This window comes from Populus alba, chromosome 8, assembly GCF_005239225.2.
Source record: "Populus alba chromosome 8, ASM523922v2, whole genome shotgun sequence".
NCBI classification, from domain to species: Eukaryota; Viridiplantae; Streptophyta; class Magnoliopsida; order Malpighiales; family Salicaceae; genus Populus; species Populus alba.
In genome coordinates, this window is record NC_133291.1 from 12,208,225 (window position 1) to 12,220,261 (window position 12,037).

At 36.4% G+C, this 12,037-nt stretch overlaps 1 protein-coding gene, 1 long non-coding RNA gene and 1 pseudogene across 3 annotated transcripts; 2 read left to right on the forward strand and 1 right to left on the reverse strand.

The window, feature by feature from the left end:
• The first annotated feature begins 417 nt into the window (after positions 1-417).
• Positions 418-3,076, forward strand: LOC118057922 (uncharacterized). Its single transcript, XR_012170625.1, has 2 exons — positions 418-2,473; positions 2,564-3,076. It is a non-coding gene; the product is annotated as an uncharacterized lncRNA (long non-coding RNA).
• Positions 2,665-6,300, reverse strand: LOC118057894 (probable folate-biopterin transporter 8, chloroplastic). 2 transcript variants are annotated; one of them, XM_035070628.2, is made up of 2 exons: positions 5,534-6,300; positions 2,665-4,860 (listed from the first exon to the last, which is right to left on the reverse strand). In XM_035070628.2, exons 1-2 carry the CDS (start codon positions 6,036-6,038, stop codon positions 3,707-3,709), a joined length of 1,659 nt encoding a protein of 552 aa, XP_034926519.1. In that variant the 5' UTR covers positions 6,039-6,300; the 3' UTR covers positions 2,665-3,706. The 2 variants fall into 2 exon arrangements, with proteins under 2 accessions (XP_034926519.1, XP_034926528.2); XM_035070637.2 differs by having other exon boundaries at positions 2,665-4,849; positions 5,534-5,921.
• A 1,140-nt stretch (positions 6,301-7,440) lies between these two features.
• LOC118054073 (DEAD-box ATP-dependent RNA helicase 13-like) lies at positions 7,441-10,209 on the forward strand (annotated as a pseudogene).
• Positions 10,210-12,037: the final 1,828 nt, after the last annotated feature.

Below are 12,037 nucleotides of genomic sequence, written 5' to 3' on the forward strand. Positions count from 1 at the left end.
TATTTAAATTTATTTTTAAATAAAAAATACTTTAAAAAACAAAACTTTACCTCTCATATGAATGCCTGCGATGGGAAAAGAGAAAAGCCTCTCTCTTCTTTTATATATATATAAAAAAAATTTTCTGAAGCCCAAAAAAATTTCTTAGCAAAGCATAAATTGAAAAATTCAAAGCATTGTTAATATCGCATGCCTGTACAAGCCGTTAGATTTTTAATTAAATTTGATTATTATCAATTATTCTAATAATATTTAACGTAAATACACTTTTTTATTAGAACTAATATCGGTATGCATAGATCATGATAATTATTATAAAGTCAATTTATTATCAATATTTGTATTTTAAATGAGCAATAAATTATTAGGGCCAGTTATGGCTAGGTCCATAATCCGTACCCAACTGGCCCAACCGATTTATTTCCGCACAGTCTCGGTGTCTCCTACAAGAAGCTCCCGCCTAATTCTAACCACACTCAGAGCCGTGAAGTCCAGATGACCCTCTTCTCTGTATTGGAGGCAATTTCCGTCACTCTGGTCTCTTATGCTAAAGATCTCCTTGATTTACTTCATCTCCCACTTACCCACAAATCTCTCAAACTCACCCAACAATGCCATGCTCGAATTCTCTCTCTTGGTTTCACTCAACACCCCTTTTTGGCCACAGAACTCGTCTCTGCATACGCTGTATACGGTGTCCCAACTCGTTTTTAACTCGCTCCAAATCAAGAGTGTTATCTATGGAACTCATTGATTAATGGGTGTGTGGAAAATCATGTTTATAATGAAGCTGTTGGTTGGTTTTATTAAGTTGCCGTGGTGTTTTGCTTATGATTATACACTTGCAACGATATCAAAGGTTTGTGGTGAGATTGGTGACTTGAATTCAGGGAAATTGATTCATGGGAAAATTTTTAAAATTGGGTTTGTTTTCGATTTTATAGTTGCCAATTCTCTTATGTCAATGTATAGCAAATGTGGGGAGTTTGGAGAATGTTTGAAACTGTTTGATGAAATGCCTGAAAGAAATGTGGGTGCTTGGAATGTTATTATATCGGGATATGCGGATTCAGGGGACCTTAATTTTTATAAGGATATGTCAGATTTTGTTAAAGATATGCAAATCGAGGGGTTAAAACCTGATGTAATCACAGTCTCTTCTCATTTGAGTTTGCGTGACGGGGATATGGTGAAAAAGAGAGCTTCGTGGGTTTATAGTAAGAAACGAGTTGGCTTTGGGTTCGGAGTTTCATTTGGGATCTTGCTTGATAGATATGCATTCTAGGTGTAATAAAGTTGATGTAGGTAGAAGGGTATTTGATAGCATGAAGGGTGGGAATGTTTATACTTGGACAGCAATGATGGTTATGTGAAGAATGGATCTCTAGAGGAAGGACTGGTTCTTTTTCAAGAAATTCAGGTGAGGGATGAAGTAGAACTTAATAAGGCTTCGCTTGTGAGTGTTCTTCCTGCTTGTAGCGCAGTTTCTGGTTTAATTGGTGTGAAACAAATTCATGGATATGCCATCAAGAAGGAATCTAATGATGATGTTTCCTTATGTAATGCTTTGATCGGCATTTATTCCAAGTGCGGGAGCTTGGATCATGCAAAACAAGTCTTTGAGCATGGTTCTTTTCATAGGGATCCAATATCTTGGAGTTCAATGATTTCTGGCTATGGATTGCAGGGGAAGGGAGAGGAAGCTATCTTTGTATACAACAAGATGCTTCATCTTGGGAATAAATCAGACATGATAACAATAGTCGGGGTTCTTTCTGCTTGTGGCCGGTCAGGATTGGTTGATGAAGGCCTGCGCATCTATAAATCTACAATAAATGAATATAGGATGAAGCCAACGGTTGAGATTTGTGCTTGTGTTGTGAATATGTTAGGCCGATCAGGCCAGCCTGGCTGAGCTTTAGATTTTAGTAAATCCATGCCAATGGAAGCTAGTCCAAGAGTTTGGGGGGTGCTTGTTAGTGCTTCCATAATCCATGGAAATGCTGAGATGCAGGATCTGGCTTGTACCTTATTCAGTTCTAACCTGAAAGCCCTCCGAATTATTTCTCACTTTCAAACTTACATGCGTCTTCCAGGTGATGGGATGTAGTATCTGAGGTGAAAACAATGATGAAAGAAAGGTGCTTAACAAAAACTACTCGGTGGAGTTGGATAAGCATTAATAACACCACTCATTCTTTCAATGCTGCTGATAAACTGCATCCTTGTTCCAAGTCAAGATATCAACTGCTGGATGACCTCGTATTGTTGATGAATGGAGCTGCTGTTCCTCATAATTTTGAAAATTTGACATGGGTTTCGTGAATATGCTGTTTTCTGTCTCCCTTGACAATTGAGGATATCTTATGCAAGCCATAACCATATGCACAGATATGCATTCGTTAACCAAATGATTGAGACTCGACTGCTGTCTATACCTCTGGACATGTTTGCTGAAAATTTTGTCATTCAGGTATGTGTATTTCTTTCTTGAGTTTTTATTGTCTTAGTTTGACGTGAATTCTAGTTATTTACTCAAATCTTAATTATTCGTTTCTTGCAGGCGAATTTTGCTTGTATTCTCAAACTGGCCAAGTTGTTTCATGTTAAGCTATGTGGATTGATAGTATGGACACACAGCATTCTAGTTCCGCTTCGGCTCGCTTCTTTTTTTTTTTAAATAATTGAAACAAAAGGAGTGCAGCCAACCTTGAAGATAATTGACAAGATCCGAAGACTTGCCGAACTGCTAGTGAGTCACATTCCATTACTGTCGGGAGCAATACATGCAAGCATCGTTTGACAGTGCCGGGATTTACAACTCTTTTTTTTTTTAATCTTTGTAGATAAAAAATTGAATATCTAGCAACAAGATTGTTGGAGCAACACGATCCGCTGAAACAGGAAACAGGGTTGCTTGCGTTCCATATGGATCTTACACATGTGGCTTCCATTGTAACCATGTGATATCAATGCTTGGTGTTCAAACTTCTTCACTTTGCCAAATTTGTTAGGGAAGCGTGGATTAGTCAACCAAACTATGTTTGGAATAATACAAGGTATTTTCATGATTCCAGTTCTTGCTCATAATTTTGGTTTCTCTACTCAACTGTCCCCTCTGCTCTGCACACTCAACCCTCTAGCCTCCACCCGAACTTTTTTTTTTTTTTTTTTCATAATTCAGGAATTTATTAACGGCACCACGAAGCAGAACCCAAACCATAGTTGTCATAGCATTAGTTCACTACCAAAAGTTAAACATTGGGTATATAGGCTTCCAAAAATAGAACGGAACAGTCTCAAACATCATCTAAATGCTTTCCTGCTTGTTCTTCTCCATTCCTCAAGCTGCCATATGAACTTGATGCGCATCAGAAATAGTCCTCTGGAAATTAAACTACACACTTCAACAAACATCAGAAGCAAATCTTCATATCGAATATCAAAATCCCATGATCAATAAAACTTCCTGCTTGAATGGAGCTGGTAACTGATGCGTGTACATTTATGAAACAATAATCCATTTGAAATTAAACAAAGGATCACCTTTGCCAGAGGACTTGCACCAATTAAAGGATCATTCTAATCTTAGCTGCGGCTGAAATGGGCTTAATTTGGGTGTGAAGACATGAGACTTGGACAATTCAAATGTCCCGATCTTCTACTCGTCTCTGTCCACGAAAATGTTATCGTTATGCTAGCTGGTTTATCTCTGTGAATCAGATTCTCTTTCACGGCGGTAAACATAAATAGAACCTATCAACACTCTTCCAACCCTTCTATTTTTCCGTGTTCTTTTACTCATACCTTGCTTTCTCTCTTTCTCAACAATGGGTTCGGACATGGGTACACGATGAATCCATCCTAAAGGCAATAATGCTGCAAAGAACTGTATCAAAATTCCCATTGGCAGGCTTGAGTAATCACCAGATGTTATTCCAATCAGAGAAGCTAACCCAACACCCAAGAACCCACTGACAATTGATGATAGACACAACGAAGATGCCAAGAAAGAGGTAAGAGATCCTTCACAACCCTGAGGACATAAACTAGCCAATAGCATTGAAAAAGGAAGGAGCTTAAATTGAGCAAGTATTTCTGCTAAACCCGAAAAACAACAAGCAAATACCTCGTTGGAAATTCCCAGTTTAAGATTTATCTGTCTCACTAGAACAAAGTCCAGAAGAAGAGAAGAAGCATATAAAAACTGAACTGCACCAACTAATTTCCTCATAGGCACTTCTTTCCAATAACGGTCATAGAGTACAGTCATGGAAAGAAGCATCACCTGGCCAATTACACGTGACGTTCCAATAATTGAAGGATCAAGATGCAGGCACTGTGTTTGATAGCAAAACATGGAACCTGAGAGAACCGGAACTGTAGCAATAGAAGCTACGATCCAAGTGAGAGGGTGGGAGATGCTGTCCTCGTTTAATGCAGTTTTAAGATCACTTAGCTGTTTTCTGGTATTCTCCCAAATTGATGTGTTCACAAGGTTGTGATTTGATGGTTCTAATAAACCAAGAGATTTCTCTCTTACTATTGATGAAGTTGCTAGTTGAAGAGAGAGAAGAACTGAAAATACAAGAAACATGGTTTTGGGTGGTGTTTTTTGTAAGAAACAACCACCTAGCAAGTTGCCTAGGATTCCACCAACAGCTAAAGCCATAAATGCATAAGACTGGAGGCCTCCAATTCTGTTTTTTTGGCCATACTCTGTGACAAGAGCATCATTTGCTACTTCTGTGATTGAAGCACCAAGATTACTGATAAGAATGCATGAAATAAGAATCGGAAGGGCTTCCCGTGCAACAGGTATCAATGCCAGCGGCCCCCAACCCAGCACCTGCAAAAAGACTGAGAATTTCACTTCCGTCAGCATCCTTTGTAAACTTGATCAATCAACCAGATATATTAGTTCGTAAGAATTATTTAGGATATGACGAGCTTACTCTCACTATCACAATAGGTTTAGAATTGAATTTTCAAATTTCCAATTTTCTTTTATCTCTGGTGATGGCCATATCTTTACCTATTTTTGTTCTTCAAGAAATTCCCTACAATCACTTACAATAGACATCTAAGAAAGACAAACGATCACCATTTACTATGCACTTTCAAATTCTAGTATTCATTCACGACTGCAATTGATAGCAAAAGGATAGGATCAGACCAAAGTCAGCTACTATTATAACTAGTCTGATAAATTAGAGGTTCCGCATCTTTTTATTGTCCATGCACAGGAGGTATGGAGATGGAAATCGACAAAAAGAAGCTTGAGGCATAGCTACATAGGGAAAAGGAAAGGTGGGGATTTCAGGCAAAGGACAACATGCCAGAATCCATGCCCAAGAAAATTTAACCACATATCCAGCCTGATTTAGAAAATATTATAGGATCCAACAAGAAGCTTAAAACATAAAATTAAAGAATGCCAGTCAAGATGATTAATTAAGAACAATTTGAACAGAAGCAATGAACGCTGAAAAACATAAACTAGACAAAGCAGAGGATATATAAGATAACAAACCTCCCATGAGAATATAAGGTACTCTATGAGCACCTCCAATGTAAAAAGCATCAGAGAGGAGTCCATAAAGAGGTTTGGCCACCATGGGAAGGTTACCAGAGATTTGCAAAAGCTGCAATTGTGATGGATGCAAGTTGAGATTGTGAGCCATATGGAAGTTGAGAGCAAGCCAAGGAAAACTCCTAAACCCCTGCATCCAATACCCAAACCCACACAAAGCCAGCATCTGTTGGCTACCCACATGGCCAGAATCTCTTCTTTCCTCGTATCCCCGGTTTATCTTGCCTTTCTTATGAGAAACGTGATCTGGGGTTATTAATACGGAGCCAAAAGGATGAGTCTTGGACTTTGCAGGGTTGTTAATGGTGTTGGGGTTTTTCCTGTGAAAAGAGCATGGAACTGGTTTCAAGTGAGATAACTTAGTAGAAGAGGATATTTGTATTTTTGGGTTATCTGGAGACAATTTTGTAACTGGACTTCGACTGGCAATTGATAAAGGAATCATGGTTCTTGAATATCAGGAGGCTAAGAAGTTACTAGGATTGTCGGCGCAGTTTAGATTGACTCAGTTTGTGAGTTGGAAACAGGAGGTGCGACATTGAGATCCACAGTTTAAGGTTTGCTGAGAGAAGAAAGAGAGTGAAGTTTTCGAGGAAGGAGAAAAAACTAAAAGACTGCAGGAACAGGAAGGGGTTTTGTATGCTGCAGGAGACCGACAGAGAGGGTGGGAGCCTTGGAGGGTTCCAGGCAGACGATGACACCTTGTATTTGTGCTGTAGTTTTTAATTTTAAAGGGGGATTTGGAGGGTCCTACCAACAAGTATCAAGGAGATAGGAGGGGTGATGGTAGGGTTTGATAGGTCAAAAATGGAGACATCACAGATATGACGTGATGTTAGAAAGGGAGTCACTTCGTGCTTTCTCTAGTCTGTGTCCAAATAATTGCTAAACGTCTAAAACTTGGATCTTCCAAATATAGAAAAAAACAAGGAAATAAAACTCAAAATTGGCACTAATCACATGTAATTTGTTTCAACTTTCAAGTGGTCTTTTGTTTTCCCTTCAAATTAAATTTTTATATAAATTAAAAAAAATATTTTTATTTTAAATTAATATTTTTTAGTTTTTTTAATTGTTTTAAAATATTAAAATTAAAAAATATTTTTTTAAAATAAAAAATTAATTCTTTAAATTAATATTAAAAAATAATATAAATTATATCATGTGGATTTATCTAATAATTTAAATTTTTAGATTAAATTAATTATTTAACATGTATTAAAGTCTTAATAACCAATAAATTACAGTTTAAATTTTATATTTTTTATTTATTTAATAAAAAATTCAAAATTTATATAAAGATGCTTTATAAGTTTTAAATTCATTAAAAAATAATATACTTTAAAATTAATAATTTAATTCATTTTTAAATTGAATTCATTTGGAGGAATTCAACTCATCGATGTTGGTTTGGCTCATAGCAACCATCCTTTACCCTCTCAATTAACGTGGAATTTCAATCAAATCTGCAAATTTAATTAGCTTCTTCATTCCTAGTGCCAATAACGTGACTTGATCCAGAGCTGCCTGCACTGATATATACCTCAAATGATAGCTAGATGAGACCACACACTCCATAGTCCATACCACTCACCTCCTGGTTCTCACCTGCTATGATCAGCTACACTCCCCAGTTCTCACTTGCTGCTAGCCGCATCCACCATAGCTACATCAACTTTCTAGCATTGTATCTAGCTAATGCACGAGTGCAACTCCCGAAACTTTGCCAGTACTGTGATTGAAGAAGTAAAATGTGCCGACTTTTGTCGTCAGAATTCCCAGAAAGCATGCATTGTTTTGTGTTTTCTTTACCTGAACACCCTAATCCACTTTCTCCCTTGTGTTTAATGCAGGCAGTTGACCATTTTCGTTCATGAGGCAGATCATGCTATTCTTGTTGCCACGGATGTTGCTGCAGAAGGCGTCGACATTCCTGGTGTCCGAACTGTTGTTCGCTATCAGCTTCCACATTCAGCAGAAGTAAAAATTGGGATGCTTTAATTTACATTTTTAAAAAGTTGTTGTTTTCTTTTCTTTCTCTGTTTAAAATTTCATTTCATCTTTTTGTTAGGTTTATGTTCACCGAAGTGGAAGGACTACGAGAGCTTTTACTGATGGATGCAGCATTGCCCTTATCTCGTCAAATGATACATCAAAATTTGCTTCTTTGTGCAAATCATTTTCAAGGGTAGCGGCTCTTGCAAAGTTTCAATCTTTTCAACTCTGAGTACATTATTGTAAGAGATTATGCTTTAGTTTATATTGAACTATTCTTTATAGAAAGGTTTGGAGTTATGATTGAGGGTTTTGGAAAGTTAAACATTAGATTTTTTCCATTTGGCATCAATTATATCAACGCAGCACTCAGTATTCTTGCTTTTTTCACAGCAAGCCCTAGATTGTAGTATTGAATTATTGCCCGAAGGGTTGCCTCTCTTTGTTTTTATTAACAAAGGGTCAGTAATTAAGGATTGCCTCAAATAATTGTAGGATTATCTCCTCTGTTTATGCAGGAAAGTTTTCAGAGATTTCCTTTTGAAGAATCGTCGTACTTGCCAGAGGTGATGAGACGGCTGTCTCCTACACGTCAAATAGACAAGATTACAAGAAAGGATTCCCAGGTATATAAATCGTTTGCTTGGACAATGTGAATCAGGGAATCTCCTTATTTTTGTCTACATAATTTGTCATGGAAATTAAAATTTCAGTTCCCCGAAACACCACTTCTGCTTCATTCTGTAACTGGTGCGTGTGCATGTGCTTTTCTAGGAGAAGGAAAGGAAAACCTGGTTTGAGCGAAATGCAGACTCAGTTGAGTTAATGGTGGAGAATGATGACAGTGAGAAGGAAAGAGTAAGCAAAAGAGAGTCAACTCCATGCAATTGAAAATTTACAACAGGTTTTGTTTACTATGAAGAGTTTCTTATTCTAGTTTTGTTCTGTGAAATTTGAGAGTTTGGCCATTCCTTTTTCATTGAACAGGCATTTACAGTAATTTCTTTTGGATTTAACTTGCAGGAGCTTAACTCTCTGCTTTCACGTCCTCTGCAACCAAAATCAGTTTCACATCGGTATTTGGCAGGGGTAATAATCCACTGGTTACCTTGACCTTTTCTTGGCCACTATTAGTTGCGTGTCAATCTATTGATCAAACACGTATTGAAACAGTACTTTTAAACATGTCTGGGTTCTTAGCAATAGCATGTATGGATATACCTTTCCCGTTTGTAAATGTACAATTTTGATTTTCATGATATATACTGAGATTTTTGTTTTTATATTCCCTATTAATACATGCTTGAATGATGAAGTCTGCCTGGTAATTGTTGATACACATGCTTCCAGAGCTTTGCTGCAGTATTTACTATGATAAATTCTGTGTAGTGTTAGCTGGAATTTCACATCTCCTGCAGCATCAGTTTGAAGAATTAGCAGCCAAAATTTAGATTTGGGAGATAAAAAAAAAAAAAAATGGTGGTTACTGTTCAAGATTGTGTGGAGCCACTCCAGGCACTCCGAAGTGCTGGCCAGGAGGTATAATTTCACTATCGCATTCTTCCCTGCTTTTCATGATTTCTTTATTGAACATTATGCAGAGCTCTAAATTCAAAATCTGGTAACGTCTGGACATCAATATGAGTGTTTTCTTCTCTTTGAAACTATTCTATACCTTGTGATGATGATCATATCTTGGGTTATAGTTCATGAATCATTTAAATAATCAATGTAGCTAAGTTTGCTATAAAATACTGTCTGTATATAATATTCGGTTGCATAAAAATTCTTTGGTGGAGAGAATTTTTTTCCTGGCAAGATAGTGAAATTATGTGGTTTGAGCACAAGAAAGCAGTAGTAGTTGCAAAGAATGATTCCCTGGGTTTTCCTCTGTTTGGCTCCCCCTTTCTACGCAGCCAACATTTCCATTTACTCCTCTAAAGAACGAGATAGTGCCCAAACCTAATACCACCAGTCCCCTCCCTCCAGTATTTGGTACACCTTGTGTACACGTCTGGGAGGATCAAAGCTGGAAGGCCAGCTGTTTTGTTCATAAAAGAGTCCTCATGGCAACCCCTGGATAGGCCTGTGCTGATTCTCCAGAAATTGAAGGTGGATGTAAAATTAACTTGTGAGGCTTTTCTAATTCTACGAAAAGAAGATCCAAGTCGTGACTAGTTGCTGATATTGTATGCAATTTTTTAAAAGGCTCATCATGTCACTGGTAACTTTGAAAATGCACTGAAAGCTTTTCTGACCTTGGTTCTCATCCTGAAAATGTGCTTAATAGGAATAAGTAAGGAGATACAGATCGTACATATTTGCCATCCTCTTTCTTTCCACATTGTTTGGTTTCTGGCTTCTATAATAGCTCTTTATCCTGTTCTCAGGTGCGCATGGATGTGAAAGATATGGCAGAAAAACGTATAAACATGGAGAGTTTAAGAAGAAAGGGAAGAGAAGAGAAGAGAAGAAACGTATATTCTCAGCTCTCCATCCTTTCCTTTTGATGTTTTTTTCAACCCAGTTGTCTATCATGCCCCAAGGTTATTTTACTGACATCGTCATACAGGTTTACATGAGAAAAAAGGTTAAAAGAAGCTGACGAGCAGAATTCTTCTTCGGAGATTTTATTCTCCCCTTCTCAATTTAATTTATAGGGTAACTGAGGCTCTTCATAAACTGCATACGATTGATCCACAAAAAAAGGACGGTACAGCAAACATGTAATGTCATTTTAATTAGATGTAAAACTACATGTTGAACAGAGTGTTCTTAGCAGGATATGCGAGGATCCTTATCTGAAGCTAGCTAGAACATGTAATGTTAATGTTATCGATTCAAATCAAGCTGTCAGCCCAAACAACTGAATGCGATCGAGGGGTCTGAGCTCCAGATGTCGATTTACTCGTGATCAGTGCTTAGAATTGTGAGTAGTTGACGATGCTAGCTATGAACACAGTACAGTTCATCAGGATATTGCTTCCTTGTGAGAATCGTTAATTACCCCAATAAAGAACTGGGATTGACTTGTCCATGGAGTGCGATGGGAGGTGGCAATGGGCTCCATTGCATACCAGGAAATCATTGATTTCCCAGCAGGATATGTAAATGCTTGCTGCATCAATCCATACATGAACTGTTTGTTGTTTTATCATGTGTCTACTTCCATTAATTCAAGGTTGTCCCAGACAAATGGATTTCATTGTTATTCCATGTGTCTTCCTGCCTAGATTGACCAGGCAAAGGGAACTGTGGACTGTTTATCTTGTATGAAAGCATCAAATCAGTTGTTTTTTCCAGACAAGATACAGGCGGAAAAAGGATGATTTTGCCTTCTTTTCTCTCCTAATATTGTCTGACATTGTCAAATTTAGTTGGAAGTGTCCATAAAAGGGCAAGCAAAACAGTTAATCAAATCCCATTTTCCTTTTCGTTGACATGTCGTACCGTATAGAATGGTGCTTGCTAGCCATGGCTAATGTACTTCCATGAAAAGGATGTCGGTGGTTAATGAGAGCATTTAACCTTACCACAAAAAAAAAAAACCTAATATATATAATTGCATGGTTCGAAACAGGTTTTTGTAAATTAACACGGTAAGAAAAAGTTATTGATGGAACTACGGTTTTTTTCTTGTAAAATTTTTAATATTACGATTTTATTTGTTTTTATGTTTTAAAAATATTTTTCAATGCTACCCTTCTAATTATTATTATTTTGGTGTACCATTTTATCATTAAATAGCCTACTATATAAATTTGGTTGGAGCTTTTATACAGATCTTGAAATATTTCTGATCAGGATGTTGTAGCATACATGTGGATCGACTTGAGAGAAAAGTAAGAAAAAATATAATAAAAACATGGAAAAAAATAGATTTTTTTATTAGTTAATTAGTAGAAAAGGAAAGGTTTGGAGCTTTTGAAAACTACAAGGATAACATTGAAATTTAAACTACTATGATAGAAATGGAATATTGATAAATCTACAAGGCTAACAATATAGTTTACCTTATTTATTTTTTAATTTGAGGTGAAATTAAAGAATATTATGTGAATTAGAGAATAATATTGTTTTCTTAACTAAACGATGCATTATGTCCAAAGAAGAGTTTAATAATTACTTGTGTGAGTACACACATATATATTAATTAAATACTCGTATTTACTATTTTATCATATAGCTTTCTTTAATTATCATTTTGAATTCAATGAAAAAAAAATGAAGTTTATTCCAAATGAATTATAGAATCATTCTATTAATTATTTTATATATCTATTTAAAATAAATAATAAATATAATTAAAATGATAGTTCGAGTTCCATAAATTGTTATAATTACTGAAATCTTTAATGATCGTTAATTTAAAGATCCTATGAGATTACTTGAGATATGCGTAAGATAACTTAGACACTATGTTAATCAAAAAAAAAATTTGAAAATAAA

Bases quoted from the DNA above. Each gene is read 5' to 3' on its own strand.
- LOC118057894 (XM_035070628.2), bottom strand. From the start codon at position 6,038: ATGATTCCTTTATCAATTGCCAGTCGAAGTCCAGTTACAAAATTGTCT. The intron at 4,861-5,533 runs GTTTGTTATCTT...TGAAATTCTCAG, and splicing joins ACCTTATATTCTCATGGGAG to TCTTTTTGCAGGTGCTGGGT.